This window comes from Heterocephalus glaber, unplaced genomic scaffold (genome assembly GCF_053883595.1).
Source record: "Heterocephalus glaber isolate CG9 unplaced genomic scaffold, H.glaber_assembly_v1.0 deba00001550, whole genome shotgun sequence".
In the NCBI taxonomy this organism is placed as follows: Eukaryota; Metazoa; Chordata; class Mammalia; order Rodentia; family Bathyergidae; genus Heterocephalus; species Heterocephalus glaber.
The window spans coordinates 1252515-1278387 of NW_028258343.1; the positions used below are offsets into that span (position 1 = coordinate 1252515).

Consider the following 25873-nt stretch of genomic DNA (forward strand, 5'->3'; position numbering starts at 1 on the left):
AAGATTGGACTAGAAGGCCAAGACATCATAGGCAAAGGTGATAACCACCGGCTGCTGGGGTGTGTTAGAGCAGAGAAATAGCAAAAGAGACAGGGAGAAGTTGAAAGCTGGGAACCAGTATAATCTAATGGCATCTCTTGATATTAAAGAGGCTGGCTGATAATTCTCAACATTTGGGAACAAACCAACATCCAAAATCCTGAGCGAAATTATAAAATTTACTCTTCCCCCTACCACTACACCCAGAGCACCAGGAAGACCTCATTCCATTCTTCTGTGTGCCAGGCACTGTACTGTAAATCGAGATTTTTCAGAGGGGAGTAACATGGGGAGAGGCAAAGCAGAAGGAGACTTGGAGGAGGAACCTAGCACGATGTGTGCCCTAAGTCATAAGTGCTTTGGTGCTTTTGTATCACAACCCAAGACAGGGGTGAGGTTGTCAGAGATCATGAGTTTTAGGGTTTGATGTTCAAATCCTACCTCTTCCCCATACCATTTGTATGACCTTGAGTATGCTATTTAACCTTTGTAAAACTCAGTTTCTCTCAGATCATTTGGCAGTCCAGAAAAAAAGCATTAGTTATACCTTTCATAGTAAAAAGTCCATACTTCTACGAGGACAGAGATAAGGAGGGATAATAGACATCTCAAGAACATATGCCATACTTGTTACTAAAATTACTTAACATTTATTGCTTCTTTTAGGATTAGTACATTGTAAGCCTCATTAGATACCCTAAGAATTAGAATTGATTAAAATTGACAGTAGAAATGAATCAAACTATTTTCTCTTTGTGTGCCAAATTTCCTCCATCCAAAAGTATAGTAGTTACTTCATTTTTCTTTGTCCTGTACAGATATATTTAGCATGATCAATTATATAAGCCCCCTTTAACAAATTCCATAGACATTCACTACCCCTTTTCATAATGAGGTACAATCAACTCTCAGTTAACCAGCCTAGCAGCTAATGGAGCAGAAGACCATTGCCACAGCCTCCTCAAAAACAGAAGTTAAATGGTAAATTGCTTCTACTCAGCTTTGTGGATTTTTTAATCCTATATTTGCAAATGAAAATATCTGGTTATTAGTGATTCCCAAGAATTCAATCAAGCTGATGGAGAAAATACTATGAAGATATAATGCGAGAGGAGACATGATTTTTGGCTTCCTTGTTGTGCCATCTTATCCAGAAGTCTTTTCTGCTCTGAGTCCACATTGAAAATGGACAACATCCCTTCACTAGCTGGTAAAAAACACTATCTACCGAGAATAAGCTGGAGATGACTTCCTGTAGGGTCAAGTCAGGGCTGGCATGTATGGTGGCATTTCCATCTGCCACACTGGGCAGCTGATTCTCTGATGTGTTGGCCATTGCAGGTTCTCCACAGGCAGTCATTCGTGTTTGACAGTGATGGTCTTGATTTCTGTGAAGAAGTCATGAGAGTCCTTGGCTCCTTCTCTTCCTATCCCCGAGCTCTTCATGCCCCCAAAAGGCAGGTTCAGCTCCCTGATGAGCCAGCAGTTGGTCCAGACCAAACCTGACTGCAGCTTCTTGGCCACCCGGTGGATGCGGCCCACATTGCTTGACCACACGGTAGCCGCCAGCCCGTACTTCACGCCGTTGGCCCTTCTAATAACTTCCTCTTCGCTGTCAAAGGGGACAACACACGTCACGGGGCCAAATATCTCTTCCTTCATGCAGCAGGACTCATCCTTAATGTCTGTTATTACCGTGGGAAGCATGAAGTAGCCTGCCTGATTCCTGGGGGGAAGGTTCAAATTATCTACCCCTTCTCCACACAGAATATGGGCCCCTTCAGCACGAGCTCTCTTGATATAACTTCTGACCTGGGCAGGTAGAAAGTATTTGTCATTTGGCTTCATAAAAGTCAGCAAAAACATCAATACTCTGTAATCAGCAAAAGCAATATAAGGTAATTGCTAAGAAATCTATGGTTGGGGGCCGGGGATTTAGCTTAGTGGCTCTGCTGCCCACCTCACAAGTGCAAGGACCGGAGTTCGATCCCCAGTACCAAAAAAAAAAAAAAGAAAAGAAATCTATGATTGGTTATTTTTTTAATTAATTAATTAATTTATTTATTTATTTATTTATTTATTTATTTATTTATTTGCAGTACTGGGGATTGAACCCAGATCCCTCACACTGAGCGAAATCTCCAGCCCTTTTTCACTTTCTATTTTGGGACAGGGTCTCACAAAGTTGCTAAATTGTCCAGGCTGGGGTTGAATTTACAATCCTCCTGCCTCAGCCTCCCAGAAATCTATGGTTATCTTACTACTTGGCTCCTCAGCACCAACCATCATTTGGGTATTCAGTCCTGTTTCATAGGGGAGGGAAGTAATTTATTTAATGTCTAAGTGCCAGGCATGCAGATGTTTTTCATATATTCTCAATTCCCCCAAAACTCTATCAGCTACTTTTATCTCTTGCTATCCGCTCATCACTGAGGAAATAACTGACAGAAAATATTCAGGGTTCATATAGTTAATGAACAGTAAAGCTAAATTCATGCTTAGGCATATTCTGTTGTTAAAAACACAAAAAGTTATTCACTTTAAGGTAGGGAATTGTGTCCATTGTAGAAAGTGGTAATTGAATGATGTATAAGATTTAGCCTCCAGAACATAAACATAAAGACTGAGCCTCTAGAACAAAGAATTTCCAATTTCTAGTGTCAGTACTGATTATATTCTGAAAATATATCTAGGGGATGATATTTATATTATATATTATATATTATATATATGAAGAGAGAGAGAGCTAACTATAAGGGAAAATAAATTATGTAATAACACACTGACTCAGAGATAATGATGGATGACTTTTCTTGAAGACTGAATTTTGTTTTTGTGTTTGTTTTTCCTTTCAGAGGCTTGATGCTGAGTCGTGATAGCAGGAGAGATGGCCAGGATCTACCTATGCACTTTACACCCAATTCCAGGTAGTTTAAGCCAAGGATCAATAAGAATTCAAGGAAAATGTGTACAGTAAGTTTGGGACAAATAGTGTAACTGGATTATACAATATGACATGTGCTATGCTTGCACTGAATTTCTTCTCAAATAAGAACTTTCTGTAAATCACATGGCAGAGATTTACTTACTTTCTCCAAATGTTCTTTACTTATCAGGGCACCCATGCAGGCTGATGGATCAGAAGGAATGCCAACTTTCCATTTTCTAGTAGCTTCTACAAATCTTTTTAAAAATTCACTGTAGATGCTCTTCTGAACAAAGATCCTGCTGGTACAGAGGCAGATTTCACCCTGTCAAGAATGAGAACAAAGATAAGGCTGGAGGACATTCTCCTTCATGGACAGATTCCCCCTGTCCTTTTGAGCATGGCTACATACCAGGCAGTAGCCTAGGCAAAGTGAACTTGTGATAAAGGAGGCTAAGTCTCCACCAGGGGGACACACAATCTTGTAGGAAGACTGAGAAATTCACAGATAAACACCAGAAATATAACCTCAGGTAATGATCAAAGAAATAAAAGAAAATCAGGCAAATCTAGAGAATAAAAACTGATGGGGCTGGGAAAAGTTATTTTACTAAAGGGAGACATAGAGGGCATTTGCAAAGAGGGGACATTTCAATGGACTCTTGATTGATATGAAGAGCTGGCTGGGCAAAGATCTGGAGGAGAGAATCCTCAGCAGTAAGCGTGGAGTCCTGCTGCAGGAAAGAGCCCAGTGGCGGATTGGGGGTACGTAGGGCCAAGGATGGGAGCGGAGGCAGGGACGGGAGGTGTGTGGTACGACACGAGGTCAGAAGGCCAGCGAGGCAACATCATGTGGTCTAAGAGGCTCACAGGAGCTCACGTTTTATCCTCAGCCTCAGGAGAGGCAAGGTTTTAAACAATGGAATGAGATCAGCAGATTTTCATTTTAAAATGACCGTTTCAGCAGCTGTGTGGAAAATCAAACAGGGGGAAGTGAGAGTGGGAACAGAGTGGAGAGTTAAGAGAACATTCTAGAAGTGCAGATAAGAGGCAGTAGCTTGGACCAGGGAGGCACCAACGGAGATGGAGGGAAGTGATGGGGATCCACTGGGCTTACGTCTCCCAGGGGATGGGACCCCAAAGCTGTGACAGGTTGGCACAGATACACTGGAAAGGTAACAGGTTTCAGGATAAATCTTACAAGGGAGACCCTACAGGCCTTGTTGACGGATATGAGGAAAACAGAAGGCAAGAATGGGGAAGTCTCAGGTTTGGGGCCTGTACTGCAGTGCAGATGGTAGTAAGGCAGGCAAAGGATCCAGATTGCAGGCAAGGGAGACAGGGAAATTGGGAGTTCTGCTGGGGTCATGTTAAGTCAGTTGCTCAGCAGACTTCCAAGTAGAGATGCTGAGTGCTCAGGAGTGAGGTCCTGCAGATTTCAGAGTGGAAAACGGTCCCAAGTACTGTTTCAAAATAGCACATAATGGCTTGCAAACCACATTCTAGATATTCAAGGCATAATATACATATGACAAGTATATAAATGCTTAACTACTTTCATCACCTTTACATTTGGCCTTCACAACAGTCCTGGGAAATAGATTGTTTCTAATTATCTTGATATTTGCACAAAGGTTCATTGTTCAAATTGAACAGTTAATATTTGGAAATAGTAAATTCTTTCTGCCACCAGGATTACTTTCAGAACCATCTGTATATCTGGCATGGAAAACAGCCAAGCAGCTGACATGTTCATTGGCACAAATGCCTTGTGCTCTGTGGAGAAAGGGGGCATGATAAAGAGACCTGAGGCCACGTTTCCCACTACTCAGTGCCAGGAAAGCATAGGTAACACTAAAAACCCTGGACAGTGACTTTGGAGGAAATGATTAAAGGACAGTATCAGTCTCTGAGTCTCTGTTATATTGCAGGCACTGTGTAGGACGCTTCCTCCACAATAACTCTGTGGTGTGTTATTATTCTCAATTTACAGTTAGGAAATGAAATTTTGAGATAATACATGCCTCAGGTCACACAGAGATGCTTTCCAGAAAAGTCAGTTATGTTCGATTAAGAAAGAAGTGTGAAAAAAAAAACTGAGCACGAAAAAACCCTAAGGACGAAAGAAAGAAAGAAAGAAAGAAAGAAAGAAAGAAAGAAAGAAAGAAAGAAAGAAAGAAAGAAAGAAAGAAAGAAAGAGGTGTGAAGTATGCCCAAAGTGGAGCTCATCACTAAGCTAAATAAAGGAATCCAGCTGTGTTGTTTGTTTTGCCTAAAATCCATTTTTTGTTTGGGTTGCCATGTTCCTTTTTCCACAGAATCTGAGTGTCCCCACAGGTTCTCTGAGCAAAGGCCAATTTCTGCCCCATGCAGTAGAGCAGCCTACAATCCTTAAGTCTGTGCTCAGCATTCACTCACATTGACACAGAGCTTCTCTCACTTCCTCTCATCTTAATTCTCAGTGCACAGAGTTTGTGCCTATTTTGTTTTAAAGCCATCAAAACACTTGGTTTAGTTGTTCAATTCATATTTGCTTATTTCAATAATTAAATCAGGTGTATCATGAAGTGTCATTGTCTGATGATCCCAAACTCCTCTACGTTTCCAGCAACCTTTTCTAGAAATTGCAGTACGAGGAATTGCTATTAATAATTATGAAATTAAAAATCACCATTATAATTATCATGAAAAAATAATTAAAAGTAGTATTTCTCACTGTGTATCCACAGAATTCTGTTGGAAGGGTCATGATTGATCAAATGACTTTCCAGGTGAAGAAATACAGATGCAGAAGGTTACCTGATATCCAGTGTTACCTGAGCTAGGAAAACACAGATCTACCTCATTACACTCCTTCCTCCTATGGAAATTCTAGCTCTTTAGCATAAGCCTTTGTTCTCTACTAAAATAAAAACTATTCTTTGGAGCAAACCATTGAGTATCTATGCATACCTGCTAGACCCTAGCAGCATTCTAGGCCTTGATGCTAAAATTACTGCACAAAGGTAGGCACTGTTCTGCCTTCAGGAAGCTGCAGGCTAGTTGAGCTGGTCTGGTGTTCTTAATCCTTTGGGATGCCATGAGCTTGAAAAATCTGACAAAAATTACGGAGCCCACATGACTCCTAGCTGAGACACCTGCTCTGGAAAGTCAGAGATAATGGTAACTCAGTGTGTGAATGGGTTTGGGATGGTTTTGGATGGAGAAGATCTACTGGGAATAGCACCTTTGGGCAGCAGTAGGAGACAGAGAGACTGTGTGAATCAAGAAATGTAAGCCAAACATGATGGCCCATGCCTATAATCCCAGCACTCAGGGGCCTGAGGCAGGAGGATTGCCATGAGATCAAGGCCAGGATGAACTATATAAGGAGACCCTGTCTCAAAAGAAACAAAGAAATAAAAAAGAAATGGAGAAGCTTGGTGCAGAAAAACCAATCACTCTGCCCATGGCGGGTACCTGATAGAAGGTATGTGACTCAAGAAAAGGAGACTGATGAACAATAAAAATCGTGACTTTACAAGGCCACTGACTGATGCTGGAGTAATGCAATCTGTTGATCTGCCTTGACAAAAACTTTTGGATTGACCTACTCACTCCTGTGCTTTGCACTTTGATAAAAGAGGTCCAGGTTGACAGGGCCCTGGGAGAGGGCAGCACACAGAGGACATACCTGGTTGGCAAAGCTGGACCTGATGGTTGTTGGAATACACTCCTCCAGGTTGGCGTCCTCAAAAATGATGGCAGGATTCTTGCCCCCCAGCTCTAGGGAGAGCTTCTTGCAGTGGGGAGCACTCAGCTGGGTGATCCTCTCAGCGGTGGGCTGGCTCCCAGTGAAGGAGATCAAGGGCACCTCTGGATGGGACACCAAGGCTTCACCTGCCCTGGGCCCCACTCCAAACACAATATTGATGACACCTGGTGGAACACCTGGGTGGGATACGCGATACTTCAGGTCACATGGAGACTTTCTTTGCAAGTACAGTAGCTCCCATGGAGGGAGTACTTGATGGTTTTTTAGACAGCTGGAGCTTTTATAGAGATCTCCAGTTTAATAGCAAAGCAACGACAAGAGGGTCAGCTCTGCTTAGAGAACCAGTAGGTGAGATTTCTCTGGGTGCTTTGCCTGAAGAGAATTAGGGTAGGGCCCATTCTGGGTAATTAATTTCATAACACGGACTAAGCCTCAGGGATTGAGAGCACAGAGAGATCCCCAAGCCCAGGGGGGAAGCAGCGCCCTCCTCCAACTTGTATCCAGGAGCTGCAGTGCAGGGAGGAAATGTTAAGTAGGTGTGTGTGTGTGTGTGTGTGTGTGTGTGTCTGCAGGGATGCAGAGAAGAGATTGGTTCTTTGGCCCAGGGGATCAGGGGAAGGCTCCCCAGGGAAGGTGAGCTGTGAGTTGGAGGTTCTACACCTCATGATTATGGAGAGCACCAATGCACTGTAAAACCAGCTTTAAATAGGTGTCCCCATTTTTCTATCACCAAACCCTATTGTCCTAAATCTACATGTATGTATTGACATGTTTTCTGGATTAACTTCTTCATAGCTGTTCACCACTAGAAGTTACACTAGCTAAGGACACAAATAGAATCTGTTTTCTGCCCTAGCTTGTCACATAAGAGTTAACCAGTCAATGTTCACATGGATTGGGTGCTTAGTGGGGGGGCTATCGTGATAACTGATTAACCCTTATCCACGGAGTCACATTCTGCTATTTCATTTACCTGAAGTCACCCACAGTCTGAAAACATTATTTACCTTGACGATTTCAAAGAGAAAAGGCACAATCACACAACTTATTACAGTATATTGTTCTAATTTTTCATTTGTATTCGTAGTTATTGTTAATCTCTTGCTGTATCTAATTCATAAATTAAACTTTTTATGAATGCACATGTATAGGGGAAGACATGGTATACAGAAGGTCCAGTGCTCTCTACAGTCTTGGGTATCCACACAGTCTTGGAACATATGCCCCACTGATAGGGGTGACTGCCGTGCCATCCTTAGGCCTCACAATGATTCTACAAAGTACTTGGTATTATCCCACTTTACCAGTGAGGAGCTTGAGGCAAAGTAAGGTTGAATCACAACCAATAAACGCAAAAACTGGTCAGAGCAGGTTAATGAATGATTGTTGAGTCAATGAGTAAGTAAATAGATGCTTAGTTCCAAATTAGGAAGAGTATGTGAAGTTCAGAAGCTTCAAGTGTTCAGAAAACCTCACCTGAGCAATCAAGTTGCACCTAGGAAGCTCTCCGGAAGGTTTGTCTGGAGGGAGCTGGACTAATTCCATTTCTTCAGGTTACTGAAAGCCTCCAGTGAAAAGGACTTATGTACTTTACTACTCTATACTTTGAATAAGCAGAATTGGTCTGTTCAGTGTCAGATTTATATGGACGGATATTTTTACTGCTGTGGTCAAGAAACCAAGGTATCTGAAGCTTACTTCTTTGTATTAATGAGTCAACATCCCCAGAAATAATTGATGTCTGTAAAATATAAACTTAATTTTTCACAATTGTGAAAGATGAAAGAAAAAAAGAAAGAGGGAGGGGAAAAAAGAGAAAGGAAGGAAGGAAGGAAGGAAGGAAAGAGGGGAGGGAAAGCTTTGGAAAGGCTCCTGATCTCCTTCCCTTGCGCAGAGCTAGACATTCTCTCATTAGAAACTCTCTTGGATTCAAAGCACCTCACGAATCTGCCCTTAAAGTATGAATAACGATTTCACACTAGTGATCCATCATCACCCAGAAAGCCCTCCCACAGACCCATGGCCTAAGCCCTATCACCTTGAGGGTTCAATGGAGGCCCCATCCCTAAGGAGACAGGTGGAAAGATTTAATATCATGATTGCATCTGGCAGAGACTTGCTTCTAACAGTCCCACCTCCTGACTCAGTGTGAGCATTTATTGAATCTAGCTTAGGTCAGTCCTGGATTGTAGGTCACCACCAGACAGTGCCTGCCCAGGTGGGAGCCCCTGGGCCCCAAGTTGGGGCAAGAAAGAGTCTGGAAGGAGAGCTACTGATTGGAAGAAAACAAAGACAAGTTTCACCATTTCTTGGATGGGGTGTGGCCTCTCCACCAAATACCAGACAAGTGTGGGGGTGGATGAGGGCTTGGGTTGGGAGACTATTTACAAATTCTAAAGGCAAAAATGAGTTGAGCCACTTCTGTTTATACTAGCATTTTAACAGAGGATGAGAAGAAAAAAAACCAGAAGCACCATGGGAAAATGAGATCATTCCAACAGACTGATTGCTTTCCATGTGCATTATGAACGTTTTGATACATTTCCTTGGGGTTTGACGTTAATATGTTGAGAGGGAACTGCTGACCATGATTTCTCAGTAACCATTCTGCCATTTGATGCACGCATTCATGAAATTTTTGTACAGCTATCTGCCCGCTAACCCATAAAAGATTCTGGTTATATGAGAAGGAAAGCAGTTTAACTGGCAAACAGAAATTCAGCAAAATCCAAGTGGCTAACAGAAATGTTAGGCACACAGGAACAAAAGCTAATGAAGGGCTGGGGATTTAGCTCAGTGGTTCTGCTGCCTGCCTTGAAAGCGCAAGGTCCCAAGTTTGATCCCCAGCACCAAAAAAAAAGCTAATGAAGACTCTCAAATGCTAGAGCTGCTTGTAGGGAAGCAAAAAGAAGAATTTTAAATCTCAGTAGAGAGGTAAAATAAAATGAATGGAAAAGGCCAAAAAGCCCCAGCCAATGGACTCTCTAAGAATGATGGCAAATATTTAGTATTCCCAAGAAGAAAACAGAATATTCTAAGATCCCTGAAGAGATATTCACTGTGTACTTCTTACATGATTCTATCTCAAAGGAACATCACCCATCAGGATACATGCACTTCAGAACTAGAGGAGCTGGCTTTTCAAACATGCAGGATGTTTTAGCAGTTTATTTTCACTCCCCCGCCCCACCACACATGCACACACACACTCTTAAAAGCTCCTGTTGCACTGTTGGAAAGGAGGATTTTGTACATCCCCTAACCCCAGGGGAGAAACCAAGGGCTTGAGAGGGATGCAATTTGACCAGGATTATGCTCACACTGCTTGTCAGGAGAGGCGAGTTTGACAAAGCCAGCCCAGGGAGGAAAGAGGAGAAGGGCTGCCCTGGTATAATGGGCCGATGAGCTCACACAAAATGAGATCAAATATATATACAAATATATATACATCTATGCAAATAGATGGAAATGGAAAAGTCTCATACAGACCAGGTTTAAGACGAGTGGGAAGGAAACAAAACTCATCATAGATTAAAGCCTGGCTCCATATCCACCTCCATGTGCCCCTACCCCTACATGGGATGGAACTAGAGTGAGAGCCCCTGCTATAGCTTGGGTCTGAAACATCCTGCAGAGATCCATGAGTTGAGGGCTTGGTTCCCAGCCCATGGTGCTACTGGGAGGTGGTGATCAGAGGAGGTAGGTCATGGAGGGTGTGCCCAGAGGGCACATTGAGACCCAGCCCCTCTTCTTCCTGTCTCTTTGCTTTCTCTCCATAAGGCAAGCAGCTTCCTTTGCCATGTTCTCCTGCCATCACATGCTGCCTCACCACAGGCCCAAAACGAGCCTCCAAAACTATGTGCAAAAATAAACTTGTCCTCTTTTTAGGTTGGCTTATCTCAGGTATTTGTTACAGTAACGGAAAGCTGACTAACACAGCTCCAGTCCTGTCCTACCCTGGAAAGCTGCAGTTACCAAGCCAAGAAGAAATCTCTTGCATATTTGCACACACCAGAGACTCCATTCTGCAAAGAATGGGATTAGAATGTGGTGTCTTTTGTAAAGGAGGCCTGGCACGTTCTGAAAATGGCACATTTAGTCATATACTTGCCCAGAGGCCTAAGGCATCACAGACATCATCCCGAAGACCTGGGTCATGAGGCCTCATCCCTCTGCAGGATACTAGGGTCACAAGGCCAATGCCCTTTCTGACACAGACTCAGTTCTCACCTATCCCCTAAATCCTAAAGAACTGGCTAACTTTCACCGGAAGCTAGTGTGTGTGTGTGTGGTTTTGCTTTGATAGCAAAGATATCCAGAGAAGAAATACAATGGGCTCCTGCCCACTGCCGATTCTGTGGACATAGGAGAGTCCAGATGAATCTTCTCTGTGGGCTGAAAGGCGGTGAGGACAGCAGAAGTTGGCACATCCCAAAGGATGGTAGGTCTGTCCTCACCATCCAGACATCATTCCCACCCAGGCTGTGAAGGATAGGGGCCGAGGAACCCAACACCACAGGGCCTTCTCTCAGGCCACATGCTGGCTTCCTGCCTGTTACCTCCAAACTCCAGTGCAGACTCAGGCTGTGCCTGTACGAGTCACGCCCCAGAACAAAACCCAAATTATTGAACTATTAACCTTGAGTCATTAAACTATTAGTAGAAAGAGGACAAGGAACAAATGTAATATGCTGGTGAGAGGCCATATCTCATCTGCTTCTGAGGAGTGGGCTCCTGTGCTGAGAACTGAAACATGTATATTCAAATCCCTTAAAAACAGCTACGTTTAACAAGGATTATATAGCTGTACAAAGCACGGGAGTACCTAGCTATATTCTTATTTTCATCAAGAATAACTTGTGGCTCAAACCTAAGATTTAAATTAACTATAGAAGATACTGTCTGGAGTGAGCTGGTGTCTTTGGTTTGACAGGGACAGTTTAAGCCTTGCTATATTTTGGATCTGAGATGTCCCCTAAAGGCCTAGGCATTAAAGGTTTGGTCCTCAGCCTGTAGCACCACTGGGAAGTCATAGAGCTTTAAAGAAGTGGGGCATAAAGGCAGGAAGATAGGTCTCCAGGGCATGGCCATGAAGGGGATCGTGGAATGCTGGTCTCTTCCTCTCTCTTCACCTCCCAATTATCGCCATGTGTACAAGTCTCCTCCACCACACATTTCCACTGTGACAGACTGTGCCACCACAGGCCCAAAGCAACAGGGCCAAACTATTGTGGGCTGAAGCCTCCAAATCTGTCAGCCAAAATGTGTCAGTCAGCTTTCCTATGGCTGGGACAAATATGTGACACCCTCAACTCACAGAAGCAGAGATTCATTGTGGGTTTTGGTTTCAGAGGTTTAGTCCATGGCTACACCTCAGCTGGCTCCAAGGAGCAGTATTATGGCAGAAGGGTGCCGTGGAGCGAAGCTGCTCAATTCCTGGAAGCCTGGCAGCAGAGTACAGTGGAAAAGTGCTAAGAAGAGAGAGATACCTTACACAGGCAGTCCCCAGTGACTCATCTCCGACTGGGCCCCACCTCCCATAGCACATTCAGCTATGAACAGCGGCAGATCAACACACTGATGAGTACAGTCTCCACTCTCTATGATCCAATCACTTCTCCAGTAGCCCCTTAATCCAATCAAGTTATAAAGCTTTTCTCTCACAGGAAGTTTATCGTCCGAGGTATTATTACAATAGTGGAAAGCCAGCTTAGACAAGCCTGCAATATTGTTGTGCACTGTGCACTGCCAGCTACTCTGCAGCAGTACCATTCTGCTCTGAATAGAAGGAGCAGTGTGAGAGAATCCTGCTGAGAATGAAGGGGATTTTTCAGGAAAGCTCAGAGAGACAAAACCTGAAGATGTTACTGGGATTGATTCTGCTGCTAAGTAGATTTCTATATAACTTTGCTTGAGCTCTGCACCTCCTCCAACCCCAGCACCTAATTACCTGCTTTATCCAGGAGCTTGCACAACATCCAGGCGGTCACTGAAGTCAGCTCACTGGGCTTGGCTATCACAGTATTCCCGGCAGCAATAGCTGGGGCTATCTTCCAGGTCAGCAAGTAGAGGGGCAGGTTCCAAGGGCTGATCAGCCCAGCTAAAGGACCAGAGCAGAGGCTGGTGACGCGCTCCTCAGAGCCCAGGAGGGCACTAAACCATAACTCCTGCAAGAAATCTACTTCTCCCTTAAAACCCCAGACTTGGCTTACTTGTAGCCCACCTGAGGGAAATCTTTATGAAATATTATTGTAAGTGACTGTACCTTTTAAAACAGTAAGATCAATACAATTTACCCATTTCTCGATGGTTTGTGATTATAATTATAAACAACAGGAATATAAGCTCCAAGGCTGAAAGGCTGTCATCAATCACTAAACAGTTCCATTTTCAGATGTATAAATTGATATTTACTTTAAAAAAAACTCCCTCCTCATTATTAAGTTGTGCAGCTGCTGTTTTTCCTAATAAGTTTTTCCACCTCTGCTTCTCAGCTGCTGTGGATTAAGACATAAAGTCTCAAGCTTTATAGAATTATCTATGAAACTAGAGCAAAGCAATTCCTCCCGTTCCTGGTGAGGGCCCTACTGTCAGGAAAGTCAATGAACTTTGATGCTTAGACCATGAAATATAACTTAGCTATATAGAAGATTTTTAAATAAAAACTGTCTGTGAATTCTCACCTGTATCCTGACCAGATAGATTTGTTAGATAAGTAATATACCTAACATCTAGAGTGTGTCTCCATGCAATATTCTGAAACTGCGCAGTTTTCCAACCACCACACACAACAAATATGAAAGCTACACTATGAATAAGGAAATAGAGTCACCTTATTTTATTCTCTGCCTTCAAACCTACGCTAAGAAAGTAAATGTACATTTTAACATTTTCCATTGGATAGCAATATTTTTGCAGCAAAGTATGTTCACATACTTCTTAGGAGGAGGCTAAAGCTTTCCAAAATCCCTTGAAAATATTGTTTCTGACGGGGTCAAAGAATCAAAACAGTAAAATGTCTCATATTCTCTCCTTTCACATTCATAAAATGTAACTCGTTAAATATGGAGGGTTAGTTTTTCCTGAGAAGAAACACCGACATCTAGTGGATATATTAAGTCATAGCAGGCATTTATATGTTCCTTCAAAGGTCAAGGGGCAAGCCTTTGAATGAATGACATAAGTAGCTAATTCTTGCTCTAGACTTATTTAATATATACCTGGCACTAAGTGTTCTATACCTATTAATTAATTAATTTATACATGTTATTAAAATATACATTAAATTAAACTATTACTCCAACTTTTCAGAAAGGATATAGAAGCACACAGAAATTAAGCTGTGAATTCCCCACCAATTCGAGTCTAAGCCACTGCACTTTCTGGACTTTTTTTCTTTTTGTTAGTTACAGGTAGTAACATTTTTTAAATCCTAGCATGTGAATTTACTCTTGGTATCACTCTTTTCCCTGTAATTTTCCAAGATAATGTTCCAGATATAAGTAAGGAATTTAAACACAAAGCAAGTAAACTAGAAACAGATTTTTGAGGCCAACAAATTTTCATATTGTGCTCCTTGAGACAATGCTACAGAAATTTTTCAGCATCTCGATGCACAACCATGATGCAGACGTTCTGCGGAGCGCACCTACCGATTCCCACAGGGGTCCTCACTGTGTAGTGCAGACAGCCTAGGTGATCCATCTGTGTGCACTCTGTTGTGTGGTGCAGGACAGAGGAAGCAAAGAACCGGAAGTTCTGTACAGCCCGGGGGATGTCCATGGTTCTTGCCATTGTGAGGGTTTTCCCTGTAGGAAATAAACAACACAAAGCCCTGCATGTGGTGTGCTGCACATGGAGCCCTGGAAACCCTTTGTCTGTCTGCTGTCACTCCACCCATACTCCAGCTCACATGGTCTAGCCTCAGTTTCTTCCAGCTTGGGGGACACAGAGCTGATAGTTGGATAAAACTATAAGCTAATTAGGTTGGAGTTTATAAAATGAGGTAGAGGTGACTAAGGTCGACTCAGATCCTCTTTGCTTTGCAGACTGAACACTTCCTAGCTCTTCTGAGCTTGCCAGATGCTACCACTTCACACACACAAGCTCTTGGCGCTCAAAATCAGGAGGCTTTGTAAGTGCCTGAAAGGGTTGAAATAATGGGTGCTGAGACCATGATGGTTGTATATCACATATAAACACGAGGCACATGAAGTGTTCTCTCCACACGTGGTGGAGTCATCACAGGCTGGCAGGAGCACTAGGCACATGATCCCATGTGCTGCCTGCTCCTCTGTCACATGCCCAGGCCCATCCTGCGGCCCGCAGGGAAGAATGAACATGAGCTTACCTGGACTGCTTCTGAGTGTCCTTCAGTAATGGAGAGTCAGACTCTGCCACCAGAAACACGAGCAGAAGAAGTATATTCTTGCCAGGGGCTTACCCGGAGTCTGTTTCCTAACTTTCGGTTGGTTTATAGCATGCATATGGTTTTTAAAATTCTCTGCTTTTCTTAACAGGTATTTTTGCAGATTTATAGATATTTACTCTATTCTCTTTGTCCTTTGAAAGACTGAAAAAACTGGGAAACTGTGTTGGAGTAAACTAGTGACTGACACATTAGAAAACTTTCTAAATGACTTGACTGTAAATGTCCTTCAAGTTAGCTTGGCTTTGAGATCCTCTACTCATCATGGGTGGAAGCTTGCATGATCAGCCCTTGCTCCTCATTTCTCCCCCAGATCCACACCCTTTGCCATGCGTCTTGGCAGTTACTTCCATCAAATGTCAGTGTATGTCCCTGCCCTTTGACTTTGAGGTCAGCCACATGACTTCACTTTGAATGAGGCAGGAGCGTGACAGCTGCAAGCCTTGACCTTCTGAGGCCTTGGGGTTTGTACCTTCACCCCTGCCATTGCTGTGGGTAGAGCACCTGAGGGTTGGCCTGGAGCCCTAGGAAGGATGGAAATAATCACAGGTATCCTCACAGGTCTCACTGTTTAGAAATAATCACAGGTCTCATGCATTACACTCAGGAGGCAAGAGATCATCTGACAAATGGGAATGAGGGTAGCAATGACCAGTATCTGTGTCACACATCCTGTTTTCATGAGCATGTAGTAAGCAACACCTGCACTCAAACCTGTACTCTGTCTCTGCTAGAAAGAGCATGGAAGACAGACAAGTCCTGAAGTCCTGCCAGAGGCGGCTCACACCTTGGTCTTTAGATTCCGCCTGGGCCAGTTCCTCTAAGGACTGTTCCAGCAAGTCAGCCAGCCGGTTCAGCACCTGTGCACGCTCCTGTGGGCTCTTGGATGACCAGCCAGGAAAGGCCCCTCTGGCGGCCTGGACAGCAGCTTCAATCTTGAGAAGACAGGAGAAGCCACCATAAAGCTGCTGTTCCCAAGGGTCTGGAGGAAGAGTGACTCCACAGGTCCCTACACACATGATTATTTTTTTGTGCCTAATTTCAATTATTCAACATGACCCCATTCCAAGCTAATGTGAGCAGATGACACAGGTGTTCACACAAAAACAAAAGAAAGAAAAACACTCCACTTCCACCAAAGTATCTAGAATGAATATTGTGTGGAGAAGAAACTTGGTCTAGATGTATAGAATCTCTAACACTCTTAATCCAGTTCTAACATTTTATAAAAGCTAAAGTTTTGTGTGAAGTCATATCCCTTTACTGTCATTAGCACTTACAATGATTAATCTTCTCATTAACTAAATTTTATAGCTAAGAGAATATTACTAAATACACAAAGTATTTCATTTAGCTCCCTTTAAAATCCTGTACTTCGAGTATTTTATGCCCATTTTACAGGTGAGAAAACTAAGGCATAGAAAGTTCAGGTAACTTGCCAGTGGTCACACAGATACTAAGTGGCAGAATCGAGATTCACACCCAGTTCTTTGTAGCATCCAAGACCACAATCTAACGTACTATGGTATAACCACTGTCCCTGACCCCTGCCAATGGCATGTGCCTCTGTTGGAGAGGAATGGACCTGGGGTTGAACAAAAGCCTGGGGCTACATCCAAAAAGAAAACAATGTGTAATAATGTATGTGTGGGACCAACTTATGACCAAAATGAATCTTTGGGTGTTTTTCTGCCTTTCTCTTCTCTCAAGCAATATCTAAGCTATCCCTTTTCTAGAGATGATAAATCCATAGCCTATGTTTTACTCCTCTCCTTTCTCTCACATGCATGATGACTACTGATAATCACTCACAGCTGTCTTCTGCCAGTAGGCCCCAGCTCAGCCCCAAAACCCTTTTCCAGGGGCTTCAGGCAGCCACAAGTAGCTTTCTTGTGTCACATGACCTGACCACCCAACCTCCTGAACCTAAGCCAACGCCCTCACTGAAACCCAGTCCACAGCTCTCCTTTGTTTCAAGGCACAAAATCACTTTCAGCTGAGCTGAAGTAAGGTGTAAGATTAAAATTAAGGGGGCTGATGAAGTACCTCAGGGGTGGAGCACTTGACCAAAACGTGCAAGACCTTTGATTCATCCCCAGCATGGCAAAAAGAAGAAAGATGAAACATGGCCAGTTTCATGTTAAAGACTGAATGTCTAATGTGGACCTGGAGATGGGATGAGAGAAGAGATGTGGGCTTTGGTGCTCTCCACCTCAAGTTGCAGCGTGGAAGAGTCCATGGCCAACCAACCACATGAGCATTAATTCCTACAGTAGGCAATTAAAAAATCTGATCTTTAGCTACTGAAGTCCACTCAGATTTTCTAAGTTGTCTTACTTCTCGTGTCTTATGTCCACAATACAGAATACATATTAATCTACTACATGAATAATGTTACCGTACACCGATACTTAGAAAGTGTTGACTATACACTAAGCACTAAGTGCTTTACATGTGTTAGTCCATTTAATCCTCAGAATACTAGGAAGTAGGTGTTATTATTATTCCCATTTCATAAATGGGGAGACAGAGGCATAAAGAAGTTGAGCTCTAAATCAAGATCACAGATACCAAGTGCTGCAGCTGGTCTTTGAGGCTAAGCAGTCTGACTCAGTGCTTATGGCTACAATGCTATGAAGCAAAAGGACTGCAACAATTGTGTGCACACATGTGTGTGCATGTGTACATGTACGTGCATGTCCACTGAGCTAAGCATCGGAGTTGGAAGTGTTAGCACACTGTGCTCTGCCAGATAGAATGATAAGAGCATCTGCTTTCTAGGCTGTAACCACTCACTCCCGGTTAAACAGCTTTAACCGGTGAATGTGAGGTCCATAACTGAAGCTGAATAAATGGAAGGCACTGGTAGCAGCACCAGAAGCATGTTGTGTGAGTGACTGAGAAATTTTGCATATATTTTTATGGTCACTATTTTTTTCAATATAAAATGTATGGAACTTAAGGGATCAGGTTGGGTAATTGTGAGTTGGGATTTCTGAGAAGTAAAAATTATTTATTACTGTAATAACGTACTATTTTCTGTTTTATTCTATTCTCTGAAAAGGTATGAAACATTAGCTCTAGAAAATATTCCACCTGAATTTGACATATTGTCATTTTTAACTTCACATGAGAAACACTGTGAGACAAGGAAGAGTGGAAAAGACAAGGCGAGATTTCTCATCTCTCCTGGGTCCTTTGAAACAAACAAAATTTCATGTTACAGTTTAACCAACGAATTAGCCAATACTTTTGAACATTAATCCACAAGTCTAAAGGTTTTTTTAATGCAAAACAGACTTGAAATTTTAACAGTGGAGAAAAACAACTGGATTCTTTTTTTAAAAATTTTGCATATAACCTCTATTGATAGATGAAGGCTACAACTGTATTTTAAATAATCTAGTTCTTCGTGCTTTAAAAGAATAAATTATAACCCATTAAGCATTAGATGGCTATGCATTTGTCACCTACATTTACCAACCCTTATATATTTACATTCTCAGTTCAATAATTGATAACAATCAAACATGTCTCAATTGTTTTATAAAATTAGTTCATCACTCAAAGGAAAAAAAGCATAATGCATGTGACATTAAGCACTTTTGAATAAAAAATAGTTAAATCTAATTGCAAAAATATACAAGAACTTGATTTTTAGTTTCATCATTCAAATGTTTGATTTTGATATACTAGGAATTTTGAAAACATGAGGAATTATTAGAGATTGATCACTGGCACATTTTTTAGAAATCTACTGATCTAGTGGCAAATTTATGTGACACTTGGTAGATAAAAGGATACACTTAATAATAGTGATAATACTTACAAATAATCCATCATACTATACACCTATTAGAGTCCAAAACTTGCCTAAAAAACCCTACACACACAACTGTGTGTTAGCTTGGCTAGAAAAATGACATGCTTCTAAATATAGTGGTGACTTTACACAATAAACTTGCTTAGAGTCTTCCTTCCACTAATATTTAACAATTCTACACTTTCCTCCAATGCTTTTTGATTTTTAGAAAAAAAGTTATCCATACTTTGCCAACATAGTAAGTATATTTCAGTCTTCTCTATGTGAATAGACTCACCTCTTCTTTCCCACTATTTGGCACCTTGCAATACACTTCCCCTGTAGATGGATCATAAGAATCTATATATGAATTACAAGGTAAAAATTTCCCGTCTATGAAGTTTTCCAGCATCAAAAGTTTGACCGGTGCAGCCATAGTAAGGAAAAATGCTGCCTTTGTCCTTCACAGTTGCTCACTAGTGTTGGACCCATGACTTTTCCCTTGATTCCTGAGTTAGTCTCTTGTCCAGCCCCCGTGTCTTCATTTGCCATCAGTGAAAGTGGGAGGAGCCTGATCCTCTGAGTGTCCAGCCTTCAGAGCTCTCACGCATTTCCCAGACTTCCAGTGCATTATGAGAAATGGATAATCATGTTCACGACCAACTGCTATGTTCATCACCCTCTAAAGTCATCAAAAGGCACCTGTATGATTTAATTGGATTCACACAGAATCACACAGTCCTATTAAAAGTCCTATGAATTTGTGCACTTATTCCACACAGTGATCCTCTAAGAAGTGAATACGGTTACTTCATCTCTTTTGTAGAAGAAAATGAACTTCAGAGAGGTTAGACAACGTGTATGAAGTCAGTGAGCAAGGGAAGAACTGTACTCCTTCGGTTTTCAAGTCACATGTCACTGCCTTCTCCCTGCAGAGACAATGGAAGACACATGTCCTCTCTCCACTGCTCATCTGGGATATTTTTCACCTTGGCTGCCTTCTATCTGAAAAGCTGCCTCTCCATCACCTGGAATGCACAGCATTGAGCCACACTGAGAGCCTGCCCATGAGGTCTGACCCAACCTCACATCTGAGCTGCAATGCCTTACAGAGCTCAAGGCATTTTTTCTAAACTCAGTACCAACCTTTCTCTTGTCTGTTCTCCTTGAAGTGACAAAGTCCTGTATCTGGTTCCAGGGGTTGAGACCGTACTTCCAGGTAGTTCCTACTGCCTCACCATCTGCCCAGATGTCACCTGAATTCTTTGGGCTGGCTCTATCTGCTCTCCAGAGCACAGTCTACCAAAAACTGACTTATTCCTGCCATACTCCTGGAATATCACTCCTACCCACAGATGAAACACACTCCCATTGACTGCACCTGCCATATTCTACAGGGTGGCTTTGGTGCCAGGTTCTGTACAGCTAGGTCAGGGAACTCAAGACCTTGAGCTCAACTGAACAAAAATTATACATGTGAGTTATTGAATATTCTAAGGTCCTAGAATAACTAGTAGTTTTTGCATATTCCAGAAGAGAATGGGATGCTTTTACCTCAGACATGGCAACTCTTTTTGAAAGGGAGCTCTAGATTATTTTGGATTTCTGAACTACACAGATAGGATACAGTTCCAGGAAGTGTAGTGAGTCTGTTGATCAAGCATTTTCTGTATGCCAGAAGCATGACAAAAGATGTGGGTAACTGTTGCTAGAGGAACTTACCTCCTATTAGGAGAGACAGAATTCACAGTAGAGAGGCACAGGGGCACCCCTGGGGGTGTATGTTAGATCCAGGAGAAATAGGAAGGAACAGATAGCTACAATGAGTGGAAGAAAGTGACCAAAGGCAGAGATGCTGGAGGATGTTTACGGAAGAATGGGGAGGAAGGTAAAAGATAGACAAGATGAAGAAGGTAACTCCAGGCTAAGAAATTCCATGTTCTGAGACCCCATCCTTCTCTCTCCACAAGATTCTTAATCACTGGTTTACCTCTTCTCTGATCTTTCATCCTCTCCTCTCTCCTGGCTCTTAGTACCTGTGAGCTCAAGCTTCTGCAATATAATATCATATAACAATCTAATATAATAAATAAAGTTGTAAAAGAATATTCCTATGGCTTTCTGCCCTTTGTCTTTAAGCTCTCTCCTGATGAAAACATTATATTGGCTGAGGGAGCATGAATGCACTGTTATTATAGGGAAGAGTGTCCTAACCTACATGTGGTAGGATGTTCTTTTTTCCCTAGCCCACCCAGAGTCCTCTTAGCCTCACTCCTAGGAGGAAGACATATTGTGGCAAAATCATACACTTCAGAATTATACTGTAAAGATGATCAGTATGAAACATTAGGTTCTTTTGTGGCATGTGCTGCACTCCAGGGGAATTTGGGAATTGTATTAGCCAGCTTTCCCACTGCTGGGACACAATGCCTAACAAGCACAACTTAAAGGAGGAGAAGTCTAATTTCGCTTTTGGGTAATGAGATTCATTTTGTATTTACAGAAACCCTGATCCAGTTTCCCATTATTAACATCTTAAATCAGTGTAGATTTACCACAATGAATGAACCTGTAGTGACATATTCCTATTAACTAAAGTCTATAGTCATATTTCCTTAGTTTTTATCTAACTATCCTATTCATGGTGTCACACTGCATTTGCTCCTGTTGACAATAAATTCCTCAGATGCTCCTGTGTTTGATGACCTTCACAGGTTTGAATGAGTATTGGTCAAGAAATTTTTAGGATAGCCCTGTATTGGAATTTGCGTGATGTTTCTCTCATGGTTAGACTGGTGTTGAGTTGCTGAATGGAAGACCACAGAGGGAAAGTGTCATTTTCACACTATCCTTACATATATGGTTCCTACGACCAACATGACAGTTAATCTTCAGCATCTGGTAAGGTAATACTTCACAGTTTCTCCACTATAAAGTTATCCTTTTCCAACAACTTTCTGCACTGCATTCTTGGGAAAGAAGTCACCATGCTCAGCACACACTTAAGAGTGGGGAGTACAACTAGCTGTGACCAAAAAATCTACACATAGGCATATAATAGTTAAGATTCCAGAAACCCAACAGAAGAACAAAATTCTACAAGCAGTTAGAGAAAAGAAACAAATCACATACAAAGGAAAGCCCATCAGAATCACAGCAGACTTCTCAAGGCAAAAGGCAAGAAGAGCTTGGAGTGATGTATTCCAAGCCCTAAAGGAAAACAGCCTCCAACCCAGATTGATGTACCCTGCAAAACTTTCAAAATTGGTGGAAAAATAACATACTTTCATGACAAAGAGCACCTTAGGAACTTCATGAATACCAAATCAGCACTCCAAAAAATTTTAGACAATACCCTAGGAAAACACGTCAAGGCTCACAACCCCAGGAAGCCCAGCAGAATGAATCCATGGGGCACCACAACAAATGAAACACAAAGGGGGAGAATCCAACAAAAAGAAAAAGTCATGACAATGATAAGTCAGTATGTATCAGTTATAACTGTCAATGTTTATGTTCTCAATTCACAGAAATAGACTGGCAGAATGGGTCAAGAAGCAAGATCCAACAATATGCTGCATACAAGAAACACACTTAATTTAAAAAGAAACTCATAGACTGAAAGTGAAAGGGTGGAAAACAATACTCCATGTGACAGGAACATGAGAAAAAGCAGGAGTAGCTATCCTCTTTGCAGGTCAAGTGGATTTCAACCCAAAATCTGAAACAATTCTGGTCCCAAGAATTTCAGATAAGGGATAGTCAACTTTTATCTACAAATCTATTGTGAACATGTGTTTTCATTTCTCTTAAGTAAAAGCTTAAGAACAGAGCTGCTGGTTCTTAACAGTAATACAAGTAATTTCTATATTGTTTTCCAAAATGGTTTTATCATTTTATATTCACATTAGCAGTATTCGAAAGTTCTAATTGGTTCACACCTAAGCTGGCATTGGTTCTTTTAAAACTTTTAACTTAACCTCCCTAATGAGTGCATAATACGATCTTGTTATTGTACTGATTAGTATTTTTCTGATTCTAGTGTTGCACACCTCTCCTTGTGCTGTACTGGCTATTTATCATCTTCTTGTGTCTAATTTTTAATTGAGTTGTCTATTAATGAACTGTAAGAGTTCTTTATATATTCTGGTCATAGGTTATATGTATTATAAATATGTTCTGTTTAAGGGCTACTTTTCATTTTCTTTACGATGTCATTTAAAGTTCTAAATTTTGATGGAATCTCATTTATCAGTTTTTTTCTTTTATACATCATGTTTTTTGTATCCTAGGAAATTCTTGCCTACCCTAAATTCATGAACATTTTCCCTTATAATTTCTTCTTAAAGTTTTATAGTTTTAGTCTCTCATATTTAGGTTCATAGATCCTTTCAAGTTATCTTTATATATGGAAATAAAGGGTTCAGATTAATTTTTTACATACAGATACCAGGTGTTCTAGTACCATTTGTTGGAAACATTATCTTTTCCTCTGCTCTTGAGTTGAATTTATGTTCTATAAAATGTTAATGTTAAATAATGTTTCAAAACTCAGTGGACCTTATATGTGTGGTTCTATTTCTAGATTCTTTGTTTTATTCCATTGATCTATATATCTTATTGTAATTTGAGTATTTTTGTGTTACTACAAATCATTGTGAAATGCAAAATAATATAAATAAGTCCGCAAAGTAAAAAAAAGTATGTAACACATTCTTATATATAATGTGCATATAATATATAATATATAATGTGGCCATACTCCCAAAATTGTTATACTGATTCAATGCAATCCCAATCAAAATTCCAACAGAATATCTCACAAAATTAGAAAAAAAAAAAATCCTAAAATTCATTTGGAACCAGAGATACCTAGAATAGCAAAGGCATTTCTGGGCAAAAAAGGCAAACCAGGAGGTATCACAATTCCTGACTTTAAATTATACTACAAAGGGATTTAGCTCAGTGGTTCTGGCACCTGCCTCTCAAGTGCAAGGTCCTGAGTTCGATCCCCAGTACCAAAAAATAAATAAATAAATAAATAAATAAATAAATAAATAAATAAATAAATAAAATTATACTACAAAGCTACATGATAAAAACAGCACGGTACTGGCAAAAGAACAGACCTGAGGATCAATGGAACAGACTGAAGGATGCAGAAACAACTCCAGATGTACTCAACCACCTTATCTTTGACAAAGGAGCCAAACACCTTTACTGGAAGAAAGATAGCCTCTTTAATAAATGGTGCTGGAAAAACTGGCTTTCCACATTCCAAAGATTGAAACTAGCCCCATAATTTTCACCATGCACTAACCTAAAATTTAAATGGATCAAAGATCTAAGTATTAAAACAGAAACACTAAATCTGCTGGAAGAGAGAATAGGTAGAACACTTGAGGATATAGAAGTAGGCAAAGACTTCATGAACAAAACCCAGATCTCAGGAGAAATACTACAAAGAATTAACAACTGAAACTTCATCTTATTAAAAAGCTTTTGCACAGCAAGAAAACCACCAACAGAGTGAAGAGACAACCCACAATGTGGGCAAAAATTTTTTACTAGCTATTCAGATAAAGGACTATTATCTAGAATATATAAAGAACTCAAAAATATCAGACCTCCCAAATTTAAAGACCCAATGCAAATACAAAGATACTTTTCAGGTAAAGAGTTAAAAACAACAAATAAATGTATGAAAAAATGTTCAACATCACTGGTCACTCAAAAGATGCAAATTAAAACAACACTGAGATTCCATCTCACTCTAGAAAGAATGGCTGCTACCCAGAAATCGACCAATAACAAATGCTGGAGGGGATGTGGGGAAAAGGGGCCCTTTTCCACTGCCGATGGGAGTGTAGACTGGTGCAACCACTGTGAAAATCAGTGTGAAGATTTCTCAAAACACTAAAACTAGAGGATCCATTTGACCTAGCTATACCTCTTCGTGGTATCTTTCTGAAAAAATTAAAACCATCCTACCACAATGACATATGCACATCCATGTTTATAGCAGCACAGTTTGTAATAGCTAAATCTTGGAAACAGCCCAAATGCCCATTAACTGACAAGTGGATAAAGAAGATGTGGCTTTTTATACCATGGAGTACTACTACTCTGCCATAAAGAAGGATGAGCTTCAGACATTTATAGCTAAATGGGTGGACCTTGAGACCATACTCTTAAGTGAAATAAATCGGACACACATTTAAATACTCCTTTCTACCTCCCTCCTCCCTTGTTCCCCTTCCCATTTGAACATTTTCTTCCCACTTCCCAACATCCATTATACATCTCAGTCTTTATTTCTACACTTAGTTTCTCACACCAGAGAAACAAGGGAGGAGGGAGGTAGAAAGGATGTAAGGGATGAGAAAAAAAAAGTGAAAACAGGAGGTAAAAAATGGAAACAAAACTTTTTGTACATAAGGAGGGGAGTGGGCTTGAAGGGGATGGGATAAAATAAAATTTGTTTAAAAAAGATTAATATTTAACACCAAATTTCAAATGTATTTATATTAAGAAGTGCCCATCGGGAAACCTAGATTCTTGAACCATTCCTCACATGTTCCTTTCTCAGAAACAAACTATTTGAATTGTCAAAGAACCAAACTTGCAAACTATCCAAAGTTCATATATCAGGCATTTATTCTCACTTTAAGCAGAGTGACTGAGGAAGCTCAGACATAATTAGGAAGCTGAAGTGCAAACAAGGAATGCAAAGAGACATTAGACAAATCAAACCTCAGCACTGAGTCTGTCTCAGCATCATGTATCTATTCCTCATTGGGCAGGGCGTGTCCAGCCCAGAAGAGCTTTTCTTGTCTAGACAGAGTGCAGTGGTTTGAATGTTTGTGTCCCTTCAAAATCCATGTTGAAACTTAACCCACAATGTAACAGTATTAAGGAGTGGGC

The 25873-nt window shown here is 41.1% G+C and overlaps 1 protein-coding gene across 2 annotated transcripts; it reads right to left on the minus strand.

Moving 5' to 3' along the window:
- Positions 1–666: 666 nt before the first annotated feature.
- On the minus strand, positions 667–19475 carry Aldh8a1 (aldehyde dehydrogenase 8 family member A1). 2 transcript variants are annotated; one of them, XM_004871506.3, is made up of 8 exons: positions 19248–19475; positions 17194–17313; positions 15935–16082; positions 14372–14527; positions 12670–12819; positions 6639–6895; positions 3129–3290; positions 667–1851 (listed from the first exon to the last, which is right to left on the minus strand). In XM_004871506.3, exons 1-8 carry the CDS (start codon positions 19383–19385, stop codon positions 1396–1398), a joined length of 1587 nt encoding a protein of 528 aa, XP_004871563.1. In that variant the 5' UTR covers positions 19386–19475; the 3' UTR covers positions 667–1395. The 2 variants fall into 2 exon arrangements, with proteins under 2 accessions (XP_004871563.1, XP_004871564.1); XM_004871507.3 differs by lacking the exon at positions 17194–17313 and having other exon boundaries at positions 19248–19469.
- Between the last annotated feature and the right edge of the window lie 6398 nt (positions 19476–25873).

Bases quoted from the DNA above. Each gene is read 5' to 3' on its own strand.
- Aldh8a1 (XM_004871506.3), bottom strand. From the start codon at position 19,385: ATGGCTGCACCGGTCAAACTTTTGATGCTGGAAAACTTCATAGACGGG. The intron at 14,528-15,934 runs GTGTGAGCCGCC...TATTTCCTACAG, and splicing joins GGCGGAATCTAAAGACCAAG to GGAAAACCCTCACAATGGCA. The intron at 1,852-3,128 runs GTAAGTAAATCT...CTACCTGCCCAG, and splicing joins GTAAAGAACATTTGGAGAAA to GTCAGAAGTTATATCAAGAG.